The sequence below is a fragment of the Taudactylus pleione genome, unplaced genomic scaffold (assembly GCF_031769625.1).
Source record: "Taudactylus pleione unplaced genomic scaffold, aTauple2 ptg000201l, whole genome shotgun sequence".
In the NCBI taxonomy this organism is placed as follows: Eukaryota; Metazoa; Chordata; class Amphibia; order Anura; family Myobatrachidae; genus Taudactylus; species Taudactylus pleione.
This window is the reverse complement of record NW_028284603.1, coordinates 44198368-44212159: the sequence shown is the minus strand read 5'-3', so window position 1 is coordinate 44212159 and position 13792 is coordinate 44198368. Positions and strand designations below refer to the sequence as shown.

General features: G+C 41.7%; 1 protein-coding gene across 1 annotated transcript in view; it reads right to left on the bottom strand.

Annotated features, from left to right (window-relative positions):
• Nucleotides 1–245: 245 nt before the first annotated feature.
• SNX5 (sorting nexin 5) overlaps nucleotides 246–13792 on the bottom strand; it is a 63383-nt gene continuing 49836 nt past the window's right edge. The window contains exons 5-13 of the mRNA XM_088477351.1: nucleotides 11112–11235; nucleotides 9356–9451; nucleotides 7803–7908; nucleotides 7293–7368; nucleotides 5171–5210; nucleotides 4974–5060; nucleotides 4720–4879; nucleotides 3081–3166; nucleotides 246–590 (exon numbers count right to left, since the gene is read on the bottom strand). Coding sequence (XP_088333477.1) covers nucleotides 540–590; nucleotides 3081–3166; nucleotides 4720–4879; nucleotides 4974–5060; nucleotides 5171–5210; nucleotides 7293–7368; nucleotides 7803–7908; nucleotides 9356–9451; nucleotides 11112–11235 — 826 coding nt within the window. The 3' untranslated portion in view covers nucleotides 246–539. The remainder of the gene's footprint in view (nucleotides 591–3080; nucleotides 3167–4719; nucleotides 4880–4973; nucleotides 5061–5170; nucleotides 5211–7292; nucleotides 7369–7802; nucleotides 7909–9355; nucleotides 9452–11111; nucleotides 11236–13792) is intronic.

Below are 13792 nucleotides of genomic sequence, written 5' to 3'. Positions count from 1 at the left end.
TGCTATTCTCGCTCTTGGGCCAGCTTCCTGCAGAGCACATTATGCCATTGAATGAGCACAGTGCAATCTGATAGATGGAAGCAGAAGTTAAATGGGCCACAGGGGATTTTTTTTTTTTTTAACGGAGCACGAAATGTACGAGGCACAAAGTAGTAAAGAAATAAAATGACAGAAAATCCAAGTGACGGGTTCTCTTTAAATCCTACCATTTTATTACAAGGTAAAGCAGTATTTTCAAAACAGAGGAATATATCTTTATATACACAATGAAGAAAATGTGTTTAGCTGAAAAAATTGCTCCAAATGAAAAATACTTTGAAAATATCAGCAAAAAACTTTTTACGAAAAGATTAAAGAAAATAGGTAATCTCTAGAATTTTTTTTTTTCTATCTTTACAAAACATATACGAGTAGACGTATATCACGGTAATCTTCTAAGACACAAAGTTAAGATCACATGTAAATATGCAGCGGCTCTGCTCAGGATGGCGGACTTCCGAAGTGCAATTGGTGCTCCTTGATGTCATTGTCTCCTCAGTTTAACTGTTTTTAAAGAGGTCAATGCAGCTTTGTAATAAGGAGATGTTATTCTGTAAAACAAAAGCAGAACACATAGAAAGTATGTCTATGGAATACTAGTAAGAGATTTTATCAATACAGAATTCGCAAAATAAAAAGTAAAACAAATGTAAAGGAGGGGATGTAATGAATTATTCTTTATTGGTGGCTGATAATTCATTAGATTGAGATATATTGGTCCATTCATCATCCTTTAATGGCCTGTTACATATGCCGAAGAGCTAATTTCCGCATATTTTAGGTAACGGGCCATTCATCATCAGGGGTCCGAAAGGACCACCTGATATTCGTCAAACTCTGAAAACTTAACGTTTTCTGAGTTTGCCTGTGAGAACAAACGAGAACAAACGCCATCTTCAGATGGAGCTTCTTGTTGGAGCCCCACTTCTCCCATGGGGAGGAGTTCTGGGGATGCGTAGAAGGATCAACTCGGAGGGATCCCCGAGTTGATCCCTCAGACGCCTCCTTACTGCGTTACCAGGGGCTCTGCCCGTGTAACCTCAGATCACACATGTGCAGAAGCTGGCGAAAGGAGACTACTAATCGCGGGGATCCTTAAATGAGTTTTATACTTTTGGACAACCCATTTTTAATTCTTTTCTTTAACATGCGGCCAGTGGGGTAAATATTGGGTTAATCTCAGAGCCGCCTGTACCCCATCCCATTAGGAGGAGCTAGGACACAATTGCTTTTAATTTTGTTTACTGCAACAGCAATGGGGCAGCTCATCGCTTACAGACCTATCCGTACCTTTTTTTAATAGATATCATTTAAACAGATTTAACAGTTCTGTGAGATATGGCTTTAGGTAATGAATGGGAAAAAGGGTCAATTTAATTAATGAAGGGGTTTGTCCAAAAGTAGACAACGTTCTTAAACAAAGTCCAAATTTTAATACGTATTTGGAAATGATGTGGTCCCATACTTTGACAGAAGAAGATTTCACCTCGGGAGTAACTTTATTTGCACTGGAGTGTAGTGTAAAACGGAGACCTCCACAATGAAGGTCCCAAAATTCAGAGCTGTGGGCAGCTAAACTGCTGTTGGGCTGCCTATTCACTCCCAAATCCTAATACAATAGGAGAGTATTAATGCTGTAACTAGAACCATTGGGGGCCTTCAAATCTAAGTGCCTTAGGGAAGTGAAGCAGTAAGGGCAACTGTGCGCATTGGGGCTTTCTTTGTGAAGGCACTATTTCTTTAGTGGTACCCAAGGCACACACGAGGGGGTTCCTAGGGGAGTATATATTTAGACACAAGCACCACATAATAATAAGGAGATGTCATAACTTCGGCAACGTTTTTCCCAAAAGTTAGAATAAACAGAGTAACTCTGTTTTTATAGAAGACTGAAAACACAGAAAAAAAAAAAAAGATATTATAATGAGATATATATATATATATATATATATATATATATATACATACATACACAGTCACAAAAGGGAGCAGCGGCACTCATTGAAAAAAACACAATTAAAGCAGGGTTGAATGAACCTCTAATGTCACGTCAACGTTTCAATCACATAGATTTTCGTCAGGAAGTACAAAAAACACATACAACACTTACCTATATACAAAGACAAACACCACGAGTGTGGCCGATCAACGTCCACCGGGATCACCTCTGACGTCATCGCTACGCACTGCACAGCGGGCGCGACGCCTGACGTGTCCGTTACTATGGAGACCAGAATCAACAAAGTGATAAGCATAAGCCTTCACCAACAATACATAGACTAATACAGATATGTACAAACGGAGCTGAGCAAAGAAATGAATATACATACATGCAGTACAAAGTAACGGGAATGCATGACATAATTGCAGCAAATTTATCTGGACAAAACAATCAGACTAGACTTTTGTCCAGATAAATTTGCTGCAATTATGTCATGCATTCCCGTTACTTTCTTTGCTCAGCTCCGTTTGTACATATCTGTATTAGTCTATGTATTGTTGGTGAAGGCTTATGCTTATCACTTTGTTGATTCTGGTCTCCATAGTAACGGACACGTCAGGCGTCGCGCCCGCTGTACAGTGCGTAGCGATGACGTCAGAGGTGATCCCGGTGGACGTTGATCGGCAACACTCGTGGTGTTTGTCTTTGTATATTGACGAAAATCTATGTGATTGAAACGTTGAAGTGACATTAGAGGTTCATTCAACCCTGCTTTAATTGTGTTTTTTTCGACGAGTGCCGCTGCTCCCTTTTGTGACTGCATGTTTGTACTTTATGCAGAAGGCACCGACGTCACGTTTGGACTTTGAGTGCCAGGCCCTCGCTAATATATTATTTATATATATATATATATATATATATATATATATATATATATATATATATATATATATATATTAAAAAATTCAATGCACAAAGTAAAGTCTTGGGGTTTCTGTACATAAACTGTTACCCAGCATTGCTACAGTATGTGGAATCACAAGGACCTCAGAGATAACCTGCAGTAGAGAGCTAATGATCACGGAGGCACGACACATACCTTGGCATGCTTGATTTCTAATTCTGTCATCTCCACAAGGTTTTTCCGAAAGGCGGATACTCTTCTTCGTTTGAAGCTTATCAGCTCTGCAAAACAAAAACTATTAATATAAATTTACTTACAGTATAATTCGTCTTTTGTGTCAATTGTAATAATGGATGAACACAAAAGAGGCACAAAGTTGAAGGCCAGGTGCTTTTATACAGACAGTGAACTCGATTAGGCAACTACAACCACCATACATGGACATAAGTATTACTCATTTGGCTTCCCTATGCACAAAATGCATTTATCATAGGAACCATGCAACAAATCAATGAGAATTTGGGCCCTATTTATCAATATTATTTTTACTAAAATAATGTGAAAATGGGTGTTTTCACCCTGACCTTTTAAGTGTGCAACACAGCGGCGTGACATCATATTTCACGTCTCCGCATGTCTTCCATGCTGGACCATCAGGTAGGTTGCGCTGCGCTGTTGAGGGGATGGTTGCTACTGGGGATAGGTGATGATAGAGGAATAGGGGCTAGGTGCTGGGGGCAGAGGGTGACACTGGCTGGGGGCAGAAGGTGACACTGGCTGGGGCAGAGGGTGGTGATGTGGGCTAGAGGAAGATGAAGGGGCAGAGATAGGTGACAGGGACTGGGGACAGAGGAAGGTGATGGGGGGCTGGGGACAGAGGAAGGTGATGGGGGGGCTGGGGACAGAAGGTGATGGGGGGCTGGGGACAGAAGGTGATGGGGGGGCTGGGGACAGAAGGTGATGGGGGGGCTGGGGACAGAAGGTGATGGGGGGGCTGGGGACAGAAGGTGATGGGGGGGCTGGGGACAGAAGGTGATGGGGGGGCTGGGGACAGAAGGTGATGGGGGGGCTGGGGACAGAAGGTGATGGGGGGGCTGGGGACAGAAGGTGATGGGGGGGCTGGGGACAGAAGGTGATGGAGGGGCTGGGGACAGAAGGTGATAGGGGCTGGGGACAGAAGGTGATAGGGGCTGGGGACAGAAGGTGATAGGGGCTGGGGACAGAGGAAGATGATGGGGGTTTCTGGGCTGAGGATGGTGATGAGACTGAATTTGAGGAAGGTGATGAGGGGCTGAGGACTGAGGATGGCTGGCTGCAGACACCATCCCTCCTACCCCTGAGGAATCCACAGCACTGACATTAAGAAGACCTTGGAAGAGACGGCAGACAAGAACTACAGCCTGCATCATCAGTGACAGAGGGACAGTGAGGTAAGTCAGTGTATTTTTACTTTATATAAATGCTGGCATATCTTTCAGTTAACAATATCGTGATTCACATATCACACATGCAGGGGAGGGATGTGCGAGATCGGGGGGTGGTGGTGAGAAAGTGGGGCCCCCAGAGACATCGGTGTACCGGGCCCCGAGATTTCTGTTGCCGGCCCTGCCTGCATGCATTAATTTGATGTATTCAAATATCGCATTGCAATATTGGGCAAATCCCATCCGCATCTGAGGTGCAGATTGTGATAAATAGGCCCCTTTGTGAGCTAGTAACCTCACCTAGGGCAAACCATCATCTCCTGATCTGGAATACACAGAGACACAGCAGTGGAGAAAAAACACATTTAGTCTGTTTTGTTCCTTTTTCTTGCATTATTTTGTTTGCCAACCTTGTTTCCCAGACTCTGAGAGCTTCTCAAACTTCTGGCAGCACTCTTGCTGGTGCAACTCCGCCTGTTTCACATCTTTGCTTTTCAACCTTGCTTTCTCAAGAGCTTTGTTTGAGTTCTCATATTCACCCAGGCTCTTTGTCCTTCTGTGTAACAGGTCCTGTAACACGGTGACGGGAAAAATAAAGTAGTAAATAAAATTTACTTAAGAAACATTTTTCTGCTTTTGGAACACAGGTAAACAAATAATTTACCTTGGCTGCCTCAATATTAAGCATGTAGTATCTTAACAGTTCCGAAAGTTTTAAGTCTTCATCTGACGCAACTCTGGCTTCTACTTTCTGAAAATTATGCCAAAAACATAGAAGCCAATGATAAATACATTCCAATAAAGCGAAAGAAAAAGTAAAGAAAAGAAAAAAAAGACAAAAAAAAACCAAAACACACTTACCCGGAGTTTTTCAAATAACTCTGCTAGTTTTAGTAAATATCTGAAAAGAAAAGTACAAAAAGTACACAAGGTGTTTTTTTTTTGTTTTTTTTAAAGATAATATTAACAGCACTCATGTAAGTGAAACAGTAATGGCTGTTTTGGAATAGATTAGTATGGAGTGCATTGTTATATATCACAGAATACGGTCATACCAATCAACATGTGAGAAGCTGCTGTATTTTATTTAATTATTTATCTAAAAATACAATAAAGTGTGAGGTTCCGATGAGTAGTGCGGCTGCGCATATTGCGGGTAATTACAGGAGAGATAAACCTCACTCGCACCTCTGTCCTTCCCGGAACACCTTGCAAAATTGAATCTAGCCCTTTGTCTGGTAATAATTTATTTTTAAATAGCTATAGTCAAAAAGTTGGAAGAAATTGATATTAAAGCATCGAACAAAGCTTATTGTTACCATTTTTATGTCTTTGGTATTTAGTATATATATTCTATCGTACATATTTTCAATATGCCTAATTACATTATTACAGGAACTGTGCAGATACAGATAAACGTACTATTTGCTCTGCACTGGACTTTGCATTTTCATGTTGCTGACCAAATAGTACAGAGTAATACACAAATAGGTCTACAACAAATTGGTGATGTTTCCATTATATCTATGCTTACAAAATCATCATGGTAAATGGAATAGACAGAAAATGTTAATATATACACAGAAATATACACATACAACTGTGATGCCCAGTCCTGTTACACATATTGGACACATTGTTACATGCAGGCAGAACATGACCTCTACTGGTCAGTGTGTGGCCCATTTCTGACTACACTAAAACAGGCACCAAAGACGTTACACGTAAAATATTGGTGTGGCCAATTTGGATAATGTGTGGCCAGCTTACCGTTACTGACAAAGGAAAACAATCACTTTGGCTAATGATTCCAAAAAGAAAGGGGATAGTGGCAGTAAGGATTTACTTGCAATGTTTGTTAAAGGCTGACATATAAATGGAGTAAAGACTGATTGGGTAACAGAGCAGGAATGTTTACATGACATGTCAGGTGGGGGATGAGGTGATCTGTAATGTTAAGCCAGTAATTTGACTATGTAAAGGTATTAACTTTGCTGATGTTAAATAAGTCAGGGGATGTATGCAAGACCTGAATCTCCAGTAACCAGGCAGATTCCAGGCACAAAGGTTATATGGGGCAAATGACCCTCAGGGCAAAAGAACAGTCCAGAGATTAGAAAGATAAACACAGGGAAATGATCTGAGCCAGTGACACGTATCCTTCATTGATATATAAAGCGCCAGCATAGTTGGAGAATTAAGGAATACACAAATAATTAATAATAATAATATAATAATCATGCACTAATATAGTGATGTGGACCAACATTTTAGGGCTGTGATTAAGGATTTTGTTCAGCAGGCTTGAAGTTAGAGAAAATATAATTTTATGTAAAGAAAATAATTATTATTAATAATAGTAATAACAGTAGTAGTGACAATTCTAAATTATATATATTATATAAGGTGCATAACCGTCTGCAGTGCTTACATGACTTTTACATAGCTGTTATCCCCCTGAAACATCCCCCGTTAAGGACATCCAGTTTTATTAGCGTAGGATTGGCACAAATGCATCCATCATTAACCCCATTCGGAATTTGTCAACAACAAATATGGTTGCCTCCTAAAAAATGAGGACAATGGTGATCTGAAATAAACTACAATCCTTTCTGACCGAAATGCTTTAAATCTGTTTGATCATGTTTAAAAATCCTTTTTTGACGACTCCGAGGTCCACTGGAAAATGTGCTCGACAGGACTCCAAAGATTCCCAAACACACCCACACAAGACACATAGATAAAGTATGATTTAGAAGGCAAAAAGAAAAACCTAAGCAATGTCGCCCTCCTGTGGTGTATCTCAGATGGCACAAATGCCTTTCAGTTCTCAGCCTAATATATTGCACATGCACATAGCATGGTATTGGGAGAATTTATGGGCCTCTGCTGAATGGAATGTGTTTACTCAACAACAGGGAAGTCATAAAAATGACTTCCTACTCCAAATTCTTTTCTTCCTACTGCTGATAATCACACTTACTTTCTAACCGGAGTGTTCTCCTCATCAGCTAGAGATGTCAGTGCAGCCGAAATGTGAATGTAATCATCAGCAACACCTACAAAGAACACAGAAAGCATTAACTATAATATATGTAGTATTATAAAGGTTTTCAAGTTCATAAGGGCTGGTATAAAATGAAGACTGAAGTCAGGATGTTCTGAATGTGCATACTTATACTTTACCAAACACCTTTTAATGTAGACAGCACAAAATGTAATGAATGTAAATGGACCTGTAAAGACACTTTGGGACAAGCACTGACTATACATAAATGTTACTTGCCGAAGCTTGGTGCACGGTTTCTGTGAGAGCACACTATAATTGAACTGTTAAAGACAAAGGGGGCAATTCAATTTGCCACAAAATATTGAGAAAGGGGTTTATGAACCACCAATTCCAGCCCAGCATAGTGGACATTCAGTCCAACTACTTGCAATCCATAAAGTGAATGAGACGATAAATATCGACCAATGCAGCACAAATACACACCTTTGTGGGATCTTGTCATTTTGTCAGCTTTAACACAGGAGTCCTTGATCCTATTGTGGTAATTGACAAGGAACATTTTTTCTTGCTCGAAGAATTCATCAACTTCCTGTGCAAAGTAAAAAAAAAAAGGTATGAAAATGAATGGGCAATGCAAGTTGGTCACTGGGGGGAAAAAAAAAAGGGAACTAAACTTCTTTTTTTAAAGATTTTGTTGTGTTGTTTGTCAATTGAAAGTTAGATAATGGCTGACCTACCCCCCTCCCTCATTAGCCAGATGGAGTACTGGGAAAACTGCACTCTACACTGTATAATGCTGGCAACTCATCTGAGCAATAGGATCAGTGCCCAGGGGGGGGGGTCGGAACAACTTTATGTTGGGGTGGGCATTATATAATTCCCCCTCCCCAACTTACCTGCTGGTAGGCGGCGGGCACATAGGCACCAGAGCAGCAGGAGGAAAGGACTGGAGCGGCTGCCACGTATGGTTAGGGTCTGTGCATTACAATAACAGGCTGCACTGCAGGGAGGTGTAACTTGCCATATTTTAACTTACAGACTGCACATTACACCTCCTCCGTGCAGTGCAGCCTATTGCTATAATGCACAGCCCCTGGCCGTCTATGGCCACCACCCCCTTGCTCCCTCACCCCCCTCCCCAGTTTTGGCACCTATGTCAGTGCCAATAAGGCCACACAGTAGGCTGCAAGTCTGGATCACTTTATTGAGGTCAGTGTCAGTCATCTTCTGACCACAATTATTAGCATGTCCGATATCCAGGGTACACACTTGTTATATCGTTCATTCGACGAACAATCTATGGAGTGCATGGTTGTGTACATCAGATATGTCTGTGAACCACATCGTTCACAGACATATCAGGTCAACCCTGCAACACAGTCGATACAGATATATCTGAAAAAATATATTGTTGTATATGCATGTGTGTACGGGAGACCTGCAGACCGCCCGCCCGTGAACTTGCTTCAGGGACCGCCGACACTGACATCACAACTGGGAGGGCTAATTGAAATAACCACCCAGTTGTGATGTCGGCCATATTGTGCTGCCAATTGGTAAGTGTGTATTACCTTACTATCGGCCGCTCGGACGGCGGATTGGTCTAATGACTGATCTGTCGTTACAGTGGGCATCCAGCTATAATGACTTATTCTACAGTGGTCATTATCTCATTGTGTGGGGTATATATACCCCACACAGAGAGATATTGTGCCAATTGTCTGATAACACAGCATCACTCAGCTTTAGACAGAAAGCATTTTCCAAGAAAGGACTCGGTAAGCCATAAAAAGTTCATGATTTTGTGAAAAGAAAAGGAAAAAAAATGTCTTAAATGTTAGACAGGGAGCAGAGAAAATAACATAATGAAAAAAAGAATAGTAGTAACACAGCAGAAAAAATGGGTTTTATTTTACCATGTTTACTTTTTTTTTTTATCTTTTTAGCCATAGCTCCCTTTAAAATTACACTTTTCATCGTCTATTATTAAAAAAGTATAAAGGTTGGGAAGGACACATGGACAGAACACATCTCACCTTTACTCCAGAAAGAAGAACTTCATCTGCACTTTTCACCATGCTCCGGAAAAATCCACCAAACATCTCTTTGGTATTTTTCCTCCTCACACTTAACTAAATGAAGAGTATACATAGATTAATGGTAACACTTTAAAACAACCTTCAAAATAGTTTATGCACATTGTTCCTAAAATGTTTTAGATCTGGTAAAATGTATGGATTAGCCTTTTTCCTCTAACTACCGGTTCTGCCTTCAAAATGGCACCTTTACCACTGTGTTAGTAACTGGTGCCCTCTAACAATTCTTATTGGAGACGCTTGTATGTGTCATTGTTACTTGTATAGTGTACGATTAGTTTTTTGTAAAGGTACAAATGAACAGCAACCTTGAAGCATGCAATCGCCTTTAATTGGTCCAAGTTATTAAAGATAGCAAATATTTGGTTGGCTCCCATGGTTTTGTACATTTTCAGTTTGTTAGTAATTACTAGTCCTATGTATCTATAGGATTACAGTTCATGGACTTACAACAATTACAAAAAGCTTAAGATATTTGGGGACATTAACCAGGGAAATGTATTTGCAATTTGCATTAATTTATGCAAATGAATAAAAAATTTAATATTACTCTCTTTTCTTTCAGCAATTTATCTCTGATCAAACATGTAATATAGTGGCAGGGTGTGCCTGCAGATTCAAAATCACCCATTGGGGACGAAAACTATAAGGTTTTCGCTAGTTGGAATAGAGGCCAGAGACCTAGACTCCCAATTATAAGAGAGTAATATTTTAGACATTCCCTTATATATTTTAGAGGTTTTATTACACTATTCTTGTATTATCAGTGAAAGCAGAATTTGAATACATTTTTTTGTCTTATTGTTTATTATATTCGGGTTCCAGCATTGCAAATGTAATGGAAAACTTTCATGAGCCACTAGATGTAATGTGCCAGTCATGCATGTGGGGAGTGAAATAGAACAATTACAAATTTGTGTAGGTTGGACGCAGGTCTGGGTGCCCTGACCACCCAAATGACCAGTCCCCCCTGCCCTACACTCCATTGTGCTCTGTAATGAGGTCAGGGGGCGGCGCTATGGCACAGGAGGAGTGAGGGTCCCATTGGATTGGGGGCCTCTGCCACTGGAATCTATTACCAATAGAGGGGTGGGGAGTGACACGACGGGTGGGATATTTACACCGGGTGGAGGGAACAGTTTACAATTGTATTAAAAAATAATAACAAAAAACTACACTTTCTGACTGTTTTCTGGTAAAACATTGTCAGTTAGGTGGTTAATGGTTGAATTGGGGATATTATTTTTCTTCTCCAAGAACCTTCAGTGGTAGAAACTTTCTCACTTTCTGGATTACTTGTGATCATAGGGGTAATATGGAAGCTACTGTACCAGAAAAACCTAAGAATATTGGTTACAACATGGGAGCCCAGGAAAAATAACAGTCACATCCATCATTAAATATTGGAGAACTGGGGAAACTCCAGAACAAACTAATTTTACATTATGTCAAAACTGCATGAGGATTTTGCAATATAAGTCACACACATGCAAAATTTACAGTATCATGAAAAACTGGATTGAAGGACCAAACAAACCGATGAAAGGTTGATACTAATCCTGATCGCAGAGAAAGAAACAAAATGGTTTGCATGATTTTGCAACTACTGTAAAAGTGTAAATGGATAGGTCAGCAAACAAAACAGCTGCCTCAACATCCCAGGCTGACATTCTACACAGGAAGGAAGGGTGCTTACATCTTGGTCGTATTCCAGGAATATATGGAAGTTGTGGTCCTTGCTCAAGATAGGGTGAGAGGAAAGTCTCTGGAGAAAGACTTCGTGGACCGATACAGTCTTCTTAAACACTGCCAGATATTCACTGTCAGGACAAGGAAAATAAAGTCTGTAGAATAACAATAACATGTGCACAATACATTTCATCTGCCGATTGTACCAGGCAATCTTTGCAGCCCATGTCTGTATTGTTTATATAGCAAATAACTGAATTTACAGAAAGGAAATTAAACCAGCCAAGCTGGCAGCACGGCAATGTCACGCTGCATGCATCTGGTCCAACAGCAGTGAGCTCCACTCTGCGTGCCCAAGAAGACTCAATCCCCAGAGATTAATTGTATGCCAAGAAAACCTGGACATATAGATGACCAGTAATGAAAACTACAAACGAATGTACATCTTCCAAAGAAACGTTCCTTGTTCCTTAACTGCCATTAACTAGCAGTTGCTGATTAATATCTAATCTAATATAAGCAATGTAAACTATTTAGAAACTATCCTGCTACAGCGACATCCTCTCCCAATACAGATAAATGCTGCAGGCAGACAGAGTGGTCTGGGCAGGTAACAAAGGCAGGCGTAACCTCCCCCATAGCAGGGTCTGTTGCTTGCAGCTTGGTAAAATGAACGGAACATGTGCATACAGGCTAACAGGCCAGTTTCACTTTATTATTTTCTGTAATTATACAATTTTTAAATATAATTTATAGTTAAATATTGCCCTTTGTAATTTTATACTTTGGCGGCTTAGTAAATAAACCCCTACGTCGAACGGTCGGGAAGCGTGATGATGGGGATGGCACTTTTGCTGGATCTCGAGCCAGAGAGTTACACAGAGGTACTGGCACCCTGAACCAAAAAAGATACCACAGCATTTTGCAGCGCCATGCAATACCATCTTGTCTATTCTTAATTGGTCAAGGGTTCATCCTATAGCAACCTAATGACCCAAAACATGCCTCCAGGCTATGTCAGTACTACCTTAAGCTGGGTACACACTGAGCGATGTGTACCCAGCCGATATGTCGGCCCGACGGGCTGACATATCGGATCCTGGGCACACATCAGAACGAGGTAATGGACGGAACAATACCTCGTTCCATCCTTCATTACCTGCAACGGGGCCGCTTGTGATATCGTCCGGTTGGACGCGCAGCTTGGCCGACAGGACGATGTCGCAAGTGGCCGCAGGAGCGCACATATTGGCCGTACACACTGAACGATGCGGCTGATATGTTGTTTCCAGCCGAATCAAAATGACATATCGTGCTGACAGTCTCAGTGTGTACCCAGCTTTAGAGGAAAACAATAAGGCAGGCTTCTAATCATGGCACGGCCAGCAAAGTCTCCAGTCTTTAACCCCAACTAGCTGGTTTGAGATGAACTGGACAGAAGAGTATAGGCAAAAGCAACCTACAAGTGCAAAACATTTGTGGGAACTTCAACAACAGTGTTGGGAAAATCAAAACATTAGAAAGTGTCATGAGTGTGTTTGACAGTTATACAGTATCTACAAGAAAAGTGGGAGTCAAAAATTAAGTTTAAGTTTTGTAAAACAGAAGGATTTTACCATTTCTTTTATGCTTTAATTTCAGAGTACACTGCGTAAATATCAATAAAAATTGGAAATATGTGGGTGTTCTAAAACTTGTGACAGGCGCTGTGTGTGTGATATCTAATTCCCTACAGCGTGCACTAAGCGGGCAGACTTCCGGACATAGTCTCATTTCTTGTTAGGACAGGAGTGATCCTTCCTGTCAGCACCTGCAGCCAGTTGCACCATTGTGGTGGTTGTAGGGGGCAGAGCAGGTTATGACAGGAGGGAATAGTCCTGACCTAACAGTGCCCCTCTCTGCCCCATCTGGAGAGAGACTGACTGCAGATGGGATGGAAAGGGGGGGGGGGGGGGCAGGGAAGAGATGAGAGACAGGGAGAGAGGTGAAGTGGACAGAGATGATAGACGGGGGGAGTGAGGGTGACAAAGAGAGACAAAGACACAATGGCAGAACCCAATAATCAAGAGGTTGCATTGATGGTTACAATCACAGTTATCTCTATTGTAGTATTATTAGGGCTAATGTGGACGTAGGGCCTGATTCAGAGATTTACGATTCATGCAATCCCAGCTGCGATCTCACGGACCACAACTGCAAAAATATACCAATGACTCCAGAGCTTACCCGAGCATAGGGACACTGAGAGGGGGGTGGAGCGGGCACTAATTACCTTCCTGGAGGGGCCCAGGTCCAGCACTGCCCCCCTCCCCTCCCTCACAGCAGCCCAGCACATGCTGCTGTGTGCTGGGCTGCAGTAGGAGACCGCTCGCAGCCGCAGCAGTCTCCTATCTATGCCAGTGGGGGGGGGGAGCAATCACACTGATGGCGACCCCTCCAGGCTTTGCGGAGGGCTCAGGAGCTCACAGCGCCCCCCTCCCCGCTGCTAAAATTATTTTTTTTAATTATCCTAAGGGTGCATGGCCACGCCTCCTACAATTATGCCACGCCCATTCCACCCAGTCTTGCCAACTGCTGTCAGCCTCTGGGGACGCCTACTGCTGCCTTCTCAAATCCGTCCGACGACGTGCATCAGCGCAAATATCGGGAATATTGACGCAGATCGGGCAGCCACACAGCTTTTGTGTG